This window comes from Rhineura floridana, chromosome 2 (genome assembly GCF_030035675.1).
Source record: "Rhineura floridana isolate rRhiFlo1 chromosome 2, rRhiFlo1.hap2, whole genome shotgun sequence".
Classification (NCBI taxonomy): Eukaryota; Metazoa; Chordata; class Lepidosauria; order Squamata; family Rhineuridae; genus Rhineura; species Rhineura floridana.
The window spans coordinates 219,172,183-219,185,460 of record NC_084481.1 but is presented as its reverse complement, the minus strand read 5'-3'; the positions used below and the strand labels follow the sequence as shown (position 1 = coordinate 219,185,460).

Genomic DNA, 13,278 nt, shown 5'->3' with positions numbered 1-13,278 from the left:
TAGAGCTTTTAAAAATGTTTGTAACATTGTTTTGTTTTAATGTATTTAAGGTCTGTTTTTATGATGTTTTAAAGTGCTTTTAGTGCTTCCGTTTGCCACCCTGGGCTCCTGCTGGGAGGAAGGGCGGGATATAAATCAAATAATAAATAAAATAAAAATAAATAAGAATGCAGATAAACTGGAACAGGTTCAGAGGAGACCAACAAAGATTATCAGGGGACTGGAAACAAAGCCCTATGAGGAGAGACTGAAAGAACTGGGCTTGTTTAGCCTTGAGAAGAGAAGACTGAGGGGAGATATGATAGGACTCTTCAAGGTTGAAAGGTTGCCCCGCAGAGGGCCAGGATCTGTTCACGATCATTCTAGGGCACAGAATAATGGTCTCAAGTTGCAGGAAGCCAGACTCTGACTGAACATCAGGAAAAACGTCCTCACTGTTATGAGTGGTATGACAGTGGAACCACTTACCTAGGAAGGTGATTCCAGCCAGCAAAAACAACTCAAGGAGGGTGTGAAACCAGGCTAGAGAGGCACGTGGCCTAGAGACAGTCCAAACAGCCAGGCAGAGAGGCCTGGAGGACCACATTTTCCCACCAGGCCTGAGGTTCCCCACTCTGCAGTATAAATTTCATTTCCCATCAGAATTGGAGCACAGAACTGAATGTATGCCTCTGAATGTCAGTTGCTGGCAATCACAAGCGGGGAGAGCGCTGTTGCATTCAGATCCTACTTTGAGACTTCCCATGGGCATCTGGTTGGCCACTATGGGAAGAGGATACTGGATTAAGTGGGCCATTGGCCTGATCCAGCACAGCTCTTCTTATGTACTCAACTGGCAAATGGAGAAAGCCGTCCCAGGAGTGCACTTTCCCTCATTTTCTGCCGCTATTCAGTGCGGAGACTGATATGGAACATAGGGAAGATGATGCTCAATTGAAGCACCTTCATTCTGTTAACTGATGTGGATCTGAAAAGAGGTACTGCAAGAGGGAAGATCCAACACCAGGAAATACTGGATGACCCTCCCTTCTGAACTGCATCCAACGAGCTACAAAGGAAATTGGGGGAGGGGGGATGACAGCGAGAATCACCCTTGTTAGCATGTTTTTATAAAAGGTAAAGGTGATGTCTTGCGACATTTACTAGGCAGACCGTATATATGGGGTGGAATTGCCAGTTCCTTCTCCGGCCCTTCTTTACCCTCCAGCATATGCCGGGTACTCATTTTACTGACCACGGATGGATGGAAGGCTGAGTGGACCTCAACCCCTTTTACTGGAGATTCGACTTCCTTCCATTGGAATCGAACTCCGGCCGAGTAAGAGGGAATGGGAGGAAAAGGAAGAGATGAGAGGGAGGGAGAAAAAGACACTGTTAATCAGAAACAAACAGAACTGGATGAAACTACTGCCATGTGTTATTTGTGGGGCTGCCTTTGAAGACAGTTCGGAAACACCAGCTAGTGCAGAACCCGGTGGCCAGATTGCTGACCAGGGTAGCTCACTTCACACATGTAACACCAATTCTGGCATGACTGCACTGTCTACTGATTAGTTTCCGGGCTTAATTCAAAGTGCTAGTTTTGACCTATAAAGCCTAATGTGACTCAGCACCTCAGTATCTCAAGAGCCACCTCTCCCCGTACGAACTGACCCGGACCCTGCTTTCGTCATCTGTGTGTGCCCCCTCCAAGAAAGGGACTTGGTGCCCCCCCCAGCTGTGGAATGCTCTCCCCAGGGAGGCACACCTGGCACCTTCTCTATCCACCTTTAGGTGTCAGGCAAAAACCTTCCTTTTCCCTTAGCCCTTTTTGTTTGGGTTTCAATTTTTTATATATCGTATAAATTTGTTTTACATTGTATGTTTTTAAAATGTAAATCGCCTTGAGGCCACAGAGTATGAGGCGACTTAACAAATTAAACAACAGCAATTCAGGCTTTCCTTCAGGTAGAGTGGCCAGATTTTTTTGGGGGGGGGAAGGGGAAGAGAACAGAGCTTCAATCTGCACCTTTAATAGTTAAGAAAAACAGAGCAATGTCCTCTTCTGCACAACTATGAAAGGTTTAGGAACATAGGAAGCTATTTTTATACTGAGTCAATGTAGCTTAGTACTGTCTACACTGACTGGCAGCAGCTCACCAGGATTATCAGATAGGCAACATTCCTACCCTACCTGGAGATGCCAGGGATTAAATTTGCGATTCCTCCTGCATTCAGAGCAGATGCTCTAGGGCTCTTTCCTCTCCTCTAAGAACATAAGAAGAGCCTGCTGGATCAGGCCAGTGGCCCATCTAGTCCAGCAACCTGTTCTCACAGTGGCCAACCAGGGGCCTGGGGGAAGCCCGCAAGCAGGACCCGAGTGCAAGAACACTCTCCCCTCCTGAGGCTTCCGGCAACTGGTTTTCAGAAGCATGCTGCCTCTGACTAGGGTGGCAGAGCACAGCCATCATGGCTAGTAGCCATTGATAGCCCTGTCCTCCATGAATTTGTCTAATCTTCTTTTAAAGCCATCCAAGCTGGTGGCCATTACTGCATCTTGTGGGAGCAAATTCCATAGTTTAACTATGCGCTGAGTAAAGAAGTACTTCCTTTTGTCTGTCCTGAATCTTCCAACATTCAGCTTCTTTGAATGTCCACCAGTTCTCGTATTGTGAGAGAGGGAGAAGACCTTTTCTCTATCCACTTTCTCAATGCCATGCATAATTTTATACACTTCTATCTATAAAAATTCTATAAAATGTGGGGGTGGGGAAAGTTGCCTCCCCACTCACGCAAAGCCCGTAACAAAACCAGCAAAAACATTCCGCCCGAGACAAGAAAATTATTAATTCTAACAAATTTAACAAACAAATAAAACGAATGCATCCAACCAATAATAATAATTAAAAAAATCGCTGCCACCCGCTCGCTAAAAAGAGAGAAAGAAGAAAAATAATTAAAATCCCTGCTCACTGGCTTGGATCTGTGCATCACGTGGGGAACCAAAGACCAGGCAAGCGCGCGCCCGCTCCCAACCCACATTCCATTCTGTGCTCTCCCTCCGCCCCCTTCTTATTCCATACAGTATACGCTCGGGGAGCCCCTCCCCCTTTTCGCTCCTGCCTCGGCCAATGCGGAGGTGCCATCATTAACCCCTGGCAGAGCGGAACAGAGCCGAGCTGTGTGAGGGCAGAAAAAAAACTCTGAGGAGAAAAAGAGGCGGCGGCAGTAGGAGCAGCAGCGGCGGAGGAGGCCGCGGTTTGGTTTGCCCGTCGTCGGCACTAGCGCTACCACACCACCACCGACGCTGTCGCCCGGGTGGCGACTAGAAGGGAGGCCACCACTATCACCACCACCACCGTCGGGAAGGAACCGAGCGTGTGGAGAAAACGAGTCTCAGGCTGGCTGCCGCCGCCGTCGGAGTCACCCTCCCTCCGGTCGGGATTGGCAGCGCAGCCTTCAGGCCTCATCCGTGGTCACCGTGTGCCCGTGCCCCGTTTCCTTCGTTCCCTCAGAGCGGCGGCCTGGCTTGACCGACTCGGGCGGCAGCGCCGGAGATGATGCCGGTAAGCTGGACTTAAGGGGGGCGGCAGAGGAAACGTGGACGGCTTCTCTCTCGCGCGCGTGTGTGGTGGGATAATCCTTTCCTGTCCCGGCCGTGGCGGAGAAAGGGCGCTCAAAGGCAGCCGTCTTCGCAACAGCAGCAGCTATCGAGTAACCTCATGCCTCTCCCCTTCTTCTTGGCAGATCCTGATCCGATGGGGGGGGGTAGAGGAAGGAAGGAGATGGCACAAACTGTTCTCTCTCTCCCCCCCCCCGAATATAAAATACACACCAGGAAAGCTTGCCTCTTCTAATTCTGCTTTTCCCTGCCCACTAGCCCAGCTGGTTGTGACAGGGCCAGGCAAGCTGCTGAGGGTTTTTCCTGTGGCTGTCAGGTTTGGATAACCTCTTTTGCTGGAGACAGGAAAAGCTTACATCTGCTCTGTGCGTGTGTGTGTGTGTGTAGGTTAGTTTCTCTCTTTCGATCTCTTTCACTCCCCCCCCCACATCCCTAACCCTTTGATGGGTCAGGCTGGGAGGAGGATTTAAGCGGTTACTCTAAAAACACAAAAAAGACTAATCCTTTATGATTGCAAGCACGGGCCTTTGGGATCTATGCTTCGTTAAACGTTAATAATGACACTATTTTAATGTCACTGTGATTTGTAGAATGACCTGTTTAGTTACTTAAGTATTTACTGACACTGTCATTTTTTGTGGTGTAATCCAGACGAAGCAACTGTGAGGTGTGTAAGCTTTTTGGCCTTCCCTCAGGCATTGTCTCTGTTTCTGAATGTGCACCAAAGAAGCACCTGGAGATGAATGATGAAAAAGGCCAGAGTGTGACGCTCACAGACACTGCAATTCTATGCATACTTGTGTGAGAGTAAACCCCACTGAGCATAGTTAGATTGCTACAGTATGTATAAACATACATAAGGGCAGGGTTGCAGAGTTGCTTGTTAACCCTTCTATGCATGCTTTATTTATTTATTTAAATGTGTGTTGTGTGCCCTCCTCTGGGAGACACATCTTGTGCTTGCAGCTTGTGTTGCTACTGCTCATCTCATGATAAACAAATACAGCCTTGCTTTGACTTTTGTTAGATTGGTAGAATATTTTATTTTAAAATGGTTGTTTTTCTAATGACAGGCATGCTATCTGTGGTGGTGTAAATTTTGTTTTAATGCAGCGGGGGAAAGAATGTACTGCTTCATAGTCATATGTGGCTTATTTGTAACTAGTTCTTAATATTGGTTAATGCATTTTTCATTTGTTTGGTTCAAAATATTGTTTTCCTGAATTCCTTCCCAATACTTGAAAGAGAACTAGGAGGAAATGTACCAAATTAAAAATTCCAAAATAATTTGCCCTCCTAAAACTAAGGGTGGGATTCCCTGCAGTGCTTAACCATATGGAAGCAAGGTAATGCTTGGAAATGAGACGATGAAGCAAAGAAAATCAGCCATGAATGAGTATTTTATATATTTTTTTCTTCATGCTGGGAAGGATGCAGGAAGTAATATAAAGGGGATTTGTGTGTTGTGTTTTGCAGTGATAATATATGGCTCAAAATGCCCCTTTCAGCATACATTGTAGGACAAATACACATTCCCCGCCCCCCTTGTTGGAAATCTTTTAAAATAATCTGTTAGAGCTGGGAGAAATAGAGACACTACAATTAATGGATTTAGATAACCTGTTTATGACCTAGGCCCCTGAAGTGGAAAATATATACATGTACGTCATCTGACTATAGCTGCAGTCCATTAAGTACTTCCTTTAAAAGAATATCTGCCATGATTTCACTCAGTCTTTTCCAGTATAAGGGTTCTGGGGCTTTTTGTACTATAAGATGTAAACCAAGACAGGATACAGTTCTAGTATGCTCATATAAGAATCTTTGCTGTCAAGACCTTAGTTTATGAATTTAAGACCATTGTGTATGTCTTGGGGGTTGGACTTGATGGCCTTATATAGGTCCCTTCCAACGCTATGACTTTATGTTATTAGAAGGTAGCTGTAAAACGGGCATAGTCAGTTTTACAGGCATAGCATGCAAGCTGAAATATGTCTTACAATCCATAGACAGTGCTCAGAAGGTGTATGTGATTTTTAGGCATAACTCATAAGACAGTGATTCAGTTGTTATTTTGCTCCCCATTTTAAATTAGTGATTTATTATTGTCTATGTTTTGTATTCATTTCATTCCAGTATTAAATATTGTATTGTTTCTTGAGGCCATAAAAGACTGAATTTACATCAACAATTTTTGAATGTTACTTCAATACTTTTCAGAAATATTTTAGTAGTAATGATCAGTCTTTGTAAAATTGATGTAATTGCTTCTTAAACTGCATTTTCAGTTATATTTTGTTTCAGCCAAGTCCTAAATTGGGTTTGTTTTCCTTACATTATGTGAAGTAGTAAAACAATGTTCTTAATTTTATTCTAGTTTTATATCTGTCATAATTGCAGAATTGTGCATAGAAAGCTTGAAATAGTTACTATGAATCTCAGTCCTGATCTGCAGACCATGATTCTCCAGTTCTAGGTTTGAGCATAAATGGCGCATGTACAGAAGTGTGTCCAATTGTTTGATGCCTAGCTTTGTGAATGAGGAACTGAATACAAACAGAGTTACTTTGAATTGACCACAGCAGTTTTAAGCCTATGGCAGCAGGCCACAGACCACATAAAATGATTTAATCCCATTCAAGCCACTGTGGCAAGCTTTATTAAGTGCATACACTTACGTTCTGTAATAAAAAGCTCAGTATCGTCAGGTATTGTGATTGTTAGGGCTAATTCACATATACACTTCAAAGTGCCTTCAAAGTGGTATTTGTACCACATAGAAATTTGCCTACTAGGAGGGGAATGGGATTGAAGGGAGGTTCTGCACAGAGCTCCGTCCTGCTCATTTCAGTGTGGTTCCTTTGAAAGGTACTTTACTACCAGCCGTCCAGTCAGCTGCAGCTTTCTCTAACTAAGACCCCCATCCACCCAACTGCAGCGCTCTCCAGTTCCTTGCCCATCCCATACCTTACAGACCTAAGGTTGTGGGATTCACATAAGGTGGGACTGAGACTGGAAGGATGCTGGGGAGGAGCAGAGCTGCAATGGATGTTTACTGAGATGAAAACCCTAATAGATGCGGATGAGATTTCCAGGAGAGGGAAACTGCAATGAAAGAAAAAAATCCAATTTTGTCCAAGCCCTTTTTCACGTAAGGCCTCTCCTACTAGTCTGAGGCTATGTCCGTATGGGAGCACATTGGAACTGATTGAGTTCTCTCCCCCCTCCCCAGTGAGGAGATATGAATGCTGATGTATTGCTGTTGAACGATAGGTAGGTGATTTTTCAGTTGTTCAGAATGTAATTCCTCTCCTCTTTCCCCCTGCTTTTTGCTGGCATGTTATCTAGCATTACAAATCTGGGGAAGCCAGACAACTTTAAAGTGCTAAGGGGGAAGGAAGTTGTGGATGCTGTCATTATGAGTGCTGTACCCAGTGTGGTATAGTGGTTAAGGTGTTGGACTAAGACCTGGGAGACCAGGGTTCGAATCCCCACATAGCCATGAAGCTCACTGGGTGACCTTGGGCCAGTCACTGCCTTTCAGCCTCACGCTACTATCTTTTCGGCGCCAGGTGAAAACCTTTTTATACTCCCAGGCATTTTAAAGTGTATTTTAAACAGCATTTCCGTATTTTGGATGTTGTTTGGTTCGTTATTGTTTTTTTTAAATTATTATTATTATTATTTATTGTATTTATTGTATTTATATATTGTGCTTGTTTTTATCTTTTTGTACACCGCCCAGAGAGCCTTCGGGCTTAGGGCGGTATATAAATTAAACCAAATAAATAAATAAATAAATAAATGAAAACCCTATTCATAGGGTCGCCATAAGTCGGAATCGACTTGAAGGCAGTACATTTACATTTTTACCCAGGTTGTATGTTATGGTTAGCAGATCATAGGGGTTTCAGAACACTGAGAGGTAACATGGGGATAAACCCAAAAGGGACAAACTTAATTTTGTGGAATAGTTTTGGAAAAAAATTGTAAATGTTATCAGAACAGTATTGTTTGAGGTACTTGTCACTGTGCTTTATTGATTTGTATTTATAAAGCATGTGCATTAAAGGAAATGCAAACGTCAATTCCTACTCTAGTATCATGTCAGCAATGGAACCCAGAGGGTGGAGATATGCAGGTGAAGGGTGAGCTGTGGTCAGTAGTTCAGTGGAGATAAATGAACAGGCTGCCATTTGGGACATTGCTGAGTGGGGAAAACTTGCCTTCTGGCACAGACATTGGTGTTGCCAGGAGAGGGGCAGGATTAGTTCTTGGCTCAAGGGCTACCACATGTACCCTACTGGTTATAGTCATAGGCATCTTAATAGAACAGAGAACTGTTTTGTTTTTAATCTTTGTACATATATATTTTTAAAACTCGTCTGTGTTTGTCACACCCCAACATTTACATTTTTGTCATGCCAAACTATGACAAATGGGATCTGCTTCAACTCTGTGCAGAATCCACAAATCCACAGTGCCTGCCTCCCTTTTATTAGCTTTATTTTTGTTTATCCACCACTTCATCATCCACCACTCCGTTGCTTCTTCCCTTATGGATGGGAAAGGCTAGACAAGATAGCACCAACTTTACCTAGGGCAAGATAACATCTTAAACAAGATGGTGCCATCTTGTCCAATACCTTATCTTGAACTTCATGTTACAGTATTTGTTGTTATGTGCCTTCACGTCTGTTATGACTTATGGCAGCCCTATGAATCGGCGACCTCCAATAGCATCTGTCATGAACCACTCTGCTCAGATTTTGTAAGTTCAGGTCTGTGGTTTCCTTTATGGAATCAATCCATCTCTTGTTTGGTCTTCCTAAATTTCTATTCTCTTCTGTTTTCCCCAGCATTATTATCTTTTCTAATGAATCATGTCTTCTCATGATGTGTCCAAAGTATGATAACCTCAGTTTCATCATTTTAGCTTCTAGTGATAGTTCTGGTTTAATTTGTTCCAACACCCAATTTGTCTTTTTTGCAATCCATGGTATGTGCAAAGCTCTCCAACACCACATTTCAAATGAGTTGATTTTTCTCTTATCCACTTTTTTCACCGTCCAACGTTCACATCGGACTTGATCATGTGGTCACTACAGTAAGTTTGTTTACTACCAGTTACTGGGGAACATATGGAGGAAGAGTGCTATTGCACTCATGTCCTCTTGTGTTTTTTTCGTAGTCATCTGAGTGGCCTCTGTGGGAACAGGATGCTGGACTAGATGAGCCTTTGATATTGAATTTCAAAGCACTAAATCTCATTTTTTTGACTTTTCAATACAGTATGCTGGTATTTGGAAGTAGTTTTCTTAAAAGTAAAATTACTATTGACTTTCTTAGTCATTTTTTCATGCGTTGGGTAAAAAGCAGAAGCAAAGCTATTTTAGATTAAATTTACAATGCCATTCTGTCCACCTCTTGGGAAGTAACAGTACCTACCTATTTATTTCTAGGTTGACCTTGTGAGTAATACATACTGTAGTTTGGGGGGTCAAATTTTTAACAACAATGTTCACACACCAGAGGGGATTTAGAAGCAATGAAGATGATGGGTTTCAGATGGAAGTCACATCCAGAAAAATAGAAGACACCACACTGGTTGCCTTTTGAGCTGAGAGGGTTGAGGAAATAATTACAAGTCAGTTTTTAAAAGGCATGAATATTTTTGTTGGTGACACTGACGTATGACAAGACTAAACAAATTTACTGCAGGAAGATAAATAAGTCAAAATATTGCTGAGCTGTTTTATAAAAATGACCATCTTGACTGCAAGAGTGGTAGAAGAAGAAATTAATTGCCAAGGGAAGCTTTAAATGTCCTTCATTTGAGTATTTCTTTAACAGGCCTGTATAAAAGTGATTCAACCATTTGGACTACATTGCCCATCAGGTAATGCTCTGTATTGCTGCCATACCAAAACAGGAATCCAAGAACCCTAGATTCTGGGTTTATAATCTTGATCCATTCCAATCTCAGTTTAGGCCAGGCTATGGGACTGAATTGGCCTTGGTCGCCCTAATGGATGACCTTTATTGGGAGAAGGACAGGGAGTGTGACCCTATTATTCTTGATCTCTCAGCAGCTTTTCATACCATTGACCATGGTATCCTTCTGAGCTGATTTAGTGAGATGGGTATTGGAGGCATTGTTTTACAGTGGTCCCGATCCTATATCCAGGGTCTTTTTCAGATAATAGTATTGGGTGATTGTCTTTCAGCCCCATGGCAGTTGTACTTTGGGGTGCCACAGGGTACCATCTTGTTCCCCGTGCTGTTTAACATCTATATGAAGCACTTGGGAGCGGTCATAAGAAGATCTGGAGTGAGGTGTCAGCAGTACGCTGATGATACCCCATGCTATTTCTCTGTAACATTTAAATCACGAGAGGCCATGCAAGCCCTGGACCAGTGCCTGGACAAAGCCAAAAAACTGAGTCTGAATCCTAGCAAAATAGAGGCGCTGTGGGTTGGTGGTTCCTGAGTTTGGAGAGTTGGTCAATTGTCTGCTTTGAATGGGGTCATACTCCCTCTGAAAGAGCAGGTTCATAGTCTGGGGGTGCTCCTGCATCCATCTTTGTCGCTAGAGGCCCAGGTGACCTCAGTGGCTAGAAGTGACTTTTACCAGCTTCGGCTGGTAAGACAGCTGCAACTGTTTCTGGACCAGGATAGCCTGACTACTATTGTCCATGCATATTGTAATGTGCTCTATGTGGGGCTGCCCTTGAGGGCGCTCCAGAAGCTGCAGCTGGTGCAAAATGCAGCAGTGTGACTACTCACTGGGGAGGATATCACCAACATGTCACCCCACTGCTGAAAGAACTACACTGGCTGCCCATTAACTACTGGGCCAAGTTTAAGGTTCTAGTTTTGGTGTAGAAATCCCTATACAGCTTGGGACCAGGATACCTGAAAGATTGTCTTACCCCTTATATACCCAGTTGATCACTGTGTTCTGCAGGTGAGGGCCTCCTGAAGATACCATCTTATCAGGAGGTCCGTTCTGCACAACATAGGAAGCAGACATTTAATGTTGTGCCATCTATCCTTTGGACTTCCCTCCCCAAATATTAGACAGGTACTATATGTTATCTTTTTGGTGCCTACTGAAGACTTTCCTCTTTCAACAAGCCTTTTAAGTAGAGACTTTATCTCAGTCTGAATCTGTGCCGGAATTGCTTTTTAAGATGTTTAAAGGTTTTTTAAAAAAAAGTTTTTAATATGTTTTTAAAGATGCTTTAGAGTGTTTTAAGTGCTTTATTTGCCACCCTGGGCTCCTTCTGGAAGGAAGGGCGGGATGTAAATTTATTAATAAATAAATAAGCAAATACCTAGTAAGCCTAAATCTTATTTGGACTGATTAAAATGGCCACAAATAGTGAGCAAACTTCTAAGTTCTGTAGTGCTCTTTTGTCCCCCAGAATGTTAAGCACAGAGAGAGAGAGAAAGAGAGAGAGAATACTTTATATACTATTATTATATGTTAATTTTATATTATTGTTTGCTGCCTTTGAGGAATTTTCTAAAAGGCAAGATTTAAATTTATTACATAATTAATCAAATAATAATAGACATTAAGGAGGAACGCAAACAGTATTTGCAATGAGCATATGAAGCAAGTCAGAGAGCAGTAGCCATGAGAGACAGGGGGTCCGTGCAGATGTAACACTACTGATAATCTTGATAGAAGATTGGAAGCAGGTCTCACAAGATCATGCATTTTCCTTCTCCCCAAATACCAACCCTTTACCAACTTTAACCACAATTAAGGGTTCCTCAGCACCAATGTTAATGATGACTAATGCAAAGTAGAGTGGAACTAAACATTATGAGGGTAACACCATTCCTTTTCTGACCCTTTGTTTCCCTTTTGACATGAATGTAGTGGTGGGGATATTAGCAGAAAGAAATTGGCAGGTCTGAGGGGAAAGGGAGAAAATAGATTCTTGCACATGTATTCAAGAGGTGTATTTTTGGACATGTATAGTGTCTTTTTAATGCATTTTCACTCTTCTTCCAGGAAAAAGTGAGTGAGCAGTGTACTAAATGCCCTCCATGAGTCATTCATGGAGTTACATATAGGATTTCCCCCCAATATCATCAGCCATTGTACCAGAGTTGGCTGGCCAGCCATACGAAATAAGGGCAAAATTCAACAGTACGTACTGGTTGTACAATGGGACTTTCCCTTCTTCCCCTCCAGTAAACAACAAAACCTGTTCCAGAGAGTTGGGGGACCCTTTGGAGCACACTTGTGTGCGTAGCAGGAGACCACAGTGGGGAAAGAGAAGAAGGGGAAAATCCTGTTGTGCAAGTAAGGGTAGAAACACACTCATTGTTCTGCAGGTTCTAGTGCACCACCACCTCTCTCTTCTGAAAATGGGGCACACACAACACTAGTCAAACCCTGCCCCTTTTTACAGTAAAACTGGTAGGAGTAGCTTGAGTATTTTTTTATTCAGCTTCACAGAGATTTCACAACTGATCAGCAGATCAACGTGTTTCCCCTACAGATGTGGCTAATGGAATTCTTCGCTCTGGCAACTAGTGTGTTCACAGCCTAAGAGTCTGCTTGTGTGACACTGGAAATTGCCTTATGCTGATTTATCATGGGTTACTTTTATGAATAGTGTGGGCTCCTCCTGGGGAAGGGCGCATTGAAGACACCTTGTTTTGTTGGTTTTCATGGGGAGTAGGCCCTAAACATGAGTCCCAAATTATTTTTATTCCATTTTATTTATTTATTTATTTATTACATTTAATACCGCCCCATAGCCGAAGCACTCTGGGCGGTTTACAGCAATTAAAAACATTACCACCACAATCAATAGATGTGCAGCAGGTCTAACCTTATTGAAGTTTTAGCACTTACTACAGAATCCCACTCCCATCCCCCTCACACCACAAGTCTAAATCCCCATACATGAAATCACAACAAGTCTTTCTCAAGGCCTTTTACCTGTACTTGGACCTTACTGGGGTTTTCTCCTGAGATACCCTGAGTTCCAGTTGTTTCCCACTTCTTTGGTGGGCTAGGGTTGGGGTTTCCTTTATTTCTGAGTCATGTGACTTCCTGGTAGCCACATTCTCATGGGTATATGGCTTAGAAAGGGTTAAGTCCAGAAGTCTTCTGTCTCGCCCTAGGATCACTCTCAGTGGGCCAGTCTCACGGTATCCTTGCCCAGAGAGTTTGGGTAGTAAGGGAAGCTTCTTCTCCAAGTTTCCTGTACCTTCCAGTTGGCGGAAGAAGTAGTACCAGTAGCTCTTCAGGGATTCACTCGTTCTTCACAACAGCCTGTATCCTGACTGCTCGCTCTGGACTGCAGTAATGGCCACCAGCTTGGACGGCTTTAAAAGAAGATTAGACAAATTCATGGAGGACAGGGCTATCAATGGCTACTAGCCATGATGGCTGTGCTCTGCCACCCTAGTCAGAGGCAGCATGCTTCTGAAAACCAGTTGCCGGAAGCCTCAGGAGGGGAGAGTGTTCTTGCACTCGGGTCCTGCTTGCGGGCTTCCCCCAGGCACCTGGTTGGCCACTGTGAGAACAGGATGCTGGACTAGATGGGCCACTGGCCTGATCCAGCAGGCTCTTCTTATGTTCTTATGACTATTTATGCTCAGTAGTGCCAGGAGATCTTCATCAGTCCCAGGCATTAGCAGTTGCTCCC

General features: G+C 43.4%; 1 protein-coding gene across 4 annotated transcripts in view; it reads left to right on the top strand.

Moving 5' to 3' along the window:
• Positions 1–3,058: 3,058 nt before the first annotated feature.
• Positions 3,059–13,278, top strand: part of PPP1R13B (protein phosphatase 1 regulatory subunit 13B) — a 90,125-nt gene continuing 79,905 nt past the window's right edge. Inside the window, exon 1 of one of the 4 annotated variants that reach the window (XM_061612253.1) lies at positions 3,059–3,545. In XM_061612253.1, coding sequence (XP_061468237.1) covers positions 3,537–3,545 — 9 coding nt within the window. In that variant the 5' untranslated portion in view covers positions 3,059–3,536. The remainder of the gene's footprint in view (positions 3,546–13,278) is intronic. The other 3 variants (XM_061612252.1, XM_061612256.1, XM_061612255.1) reach the window with 3 other exon arrangements.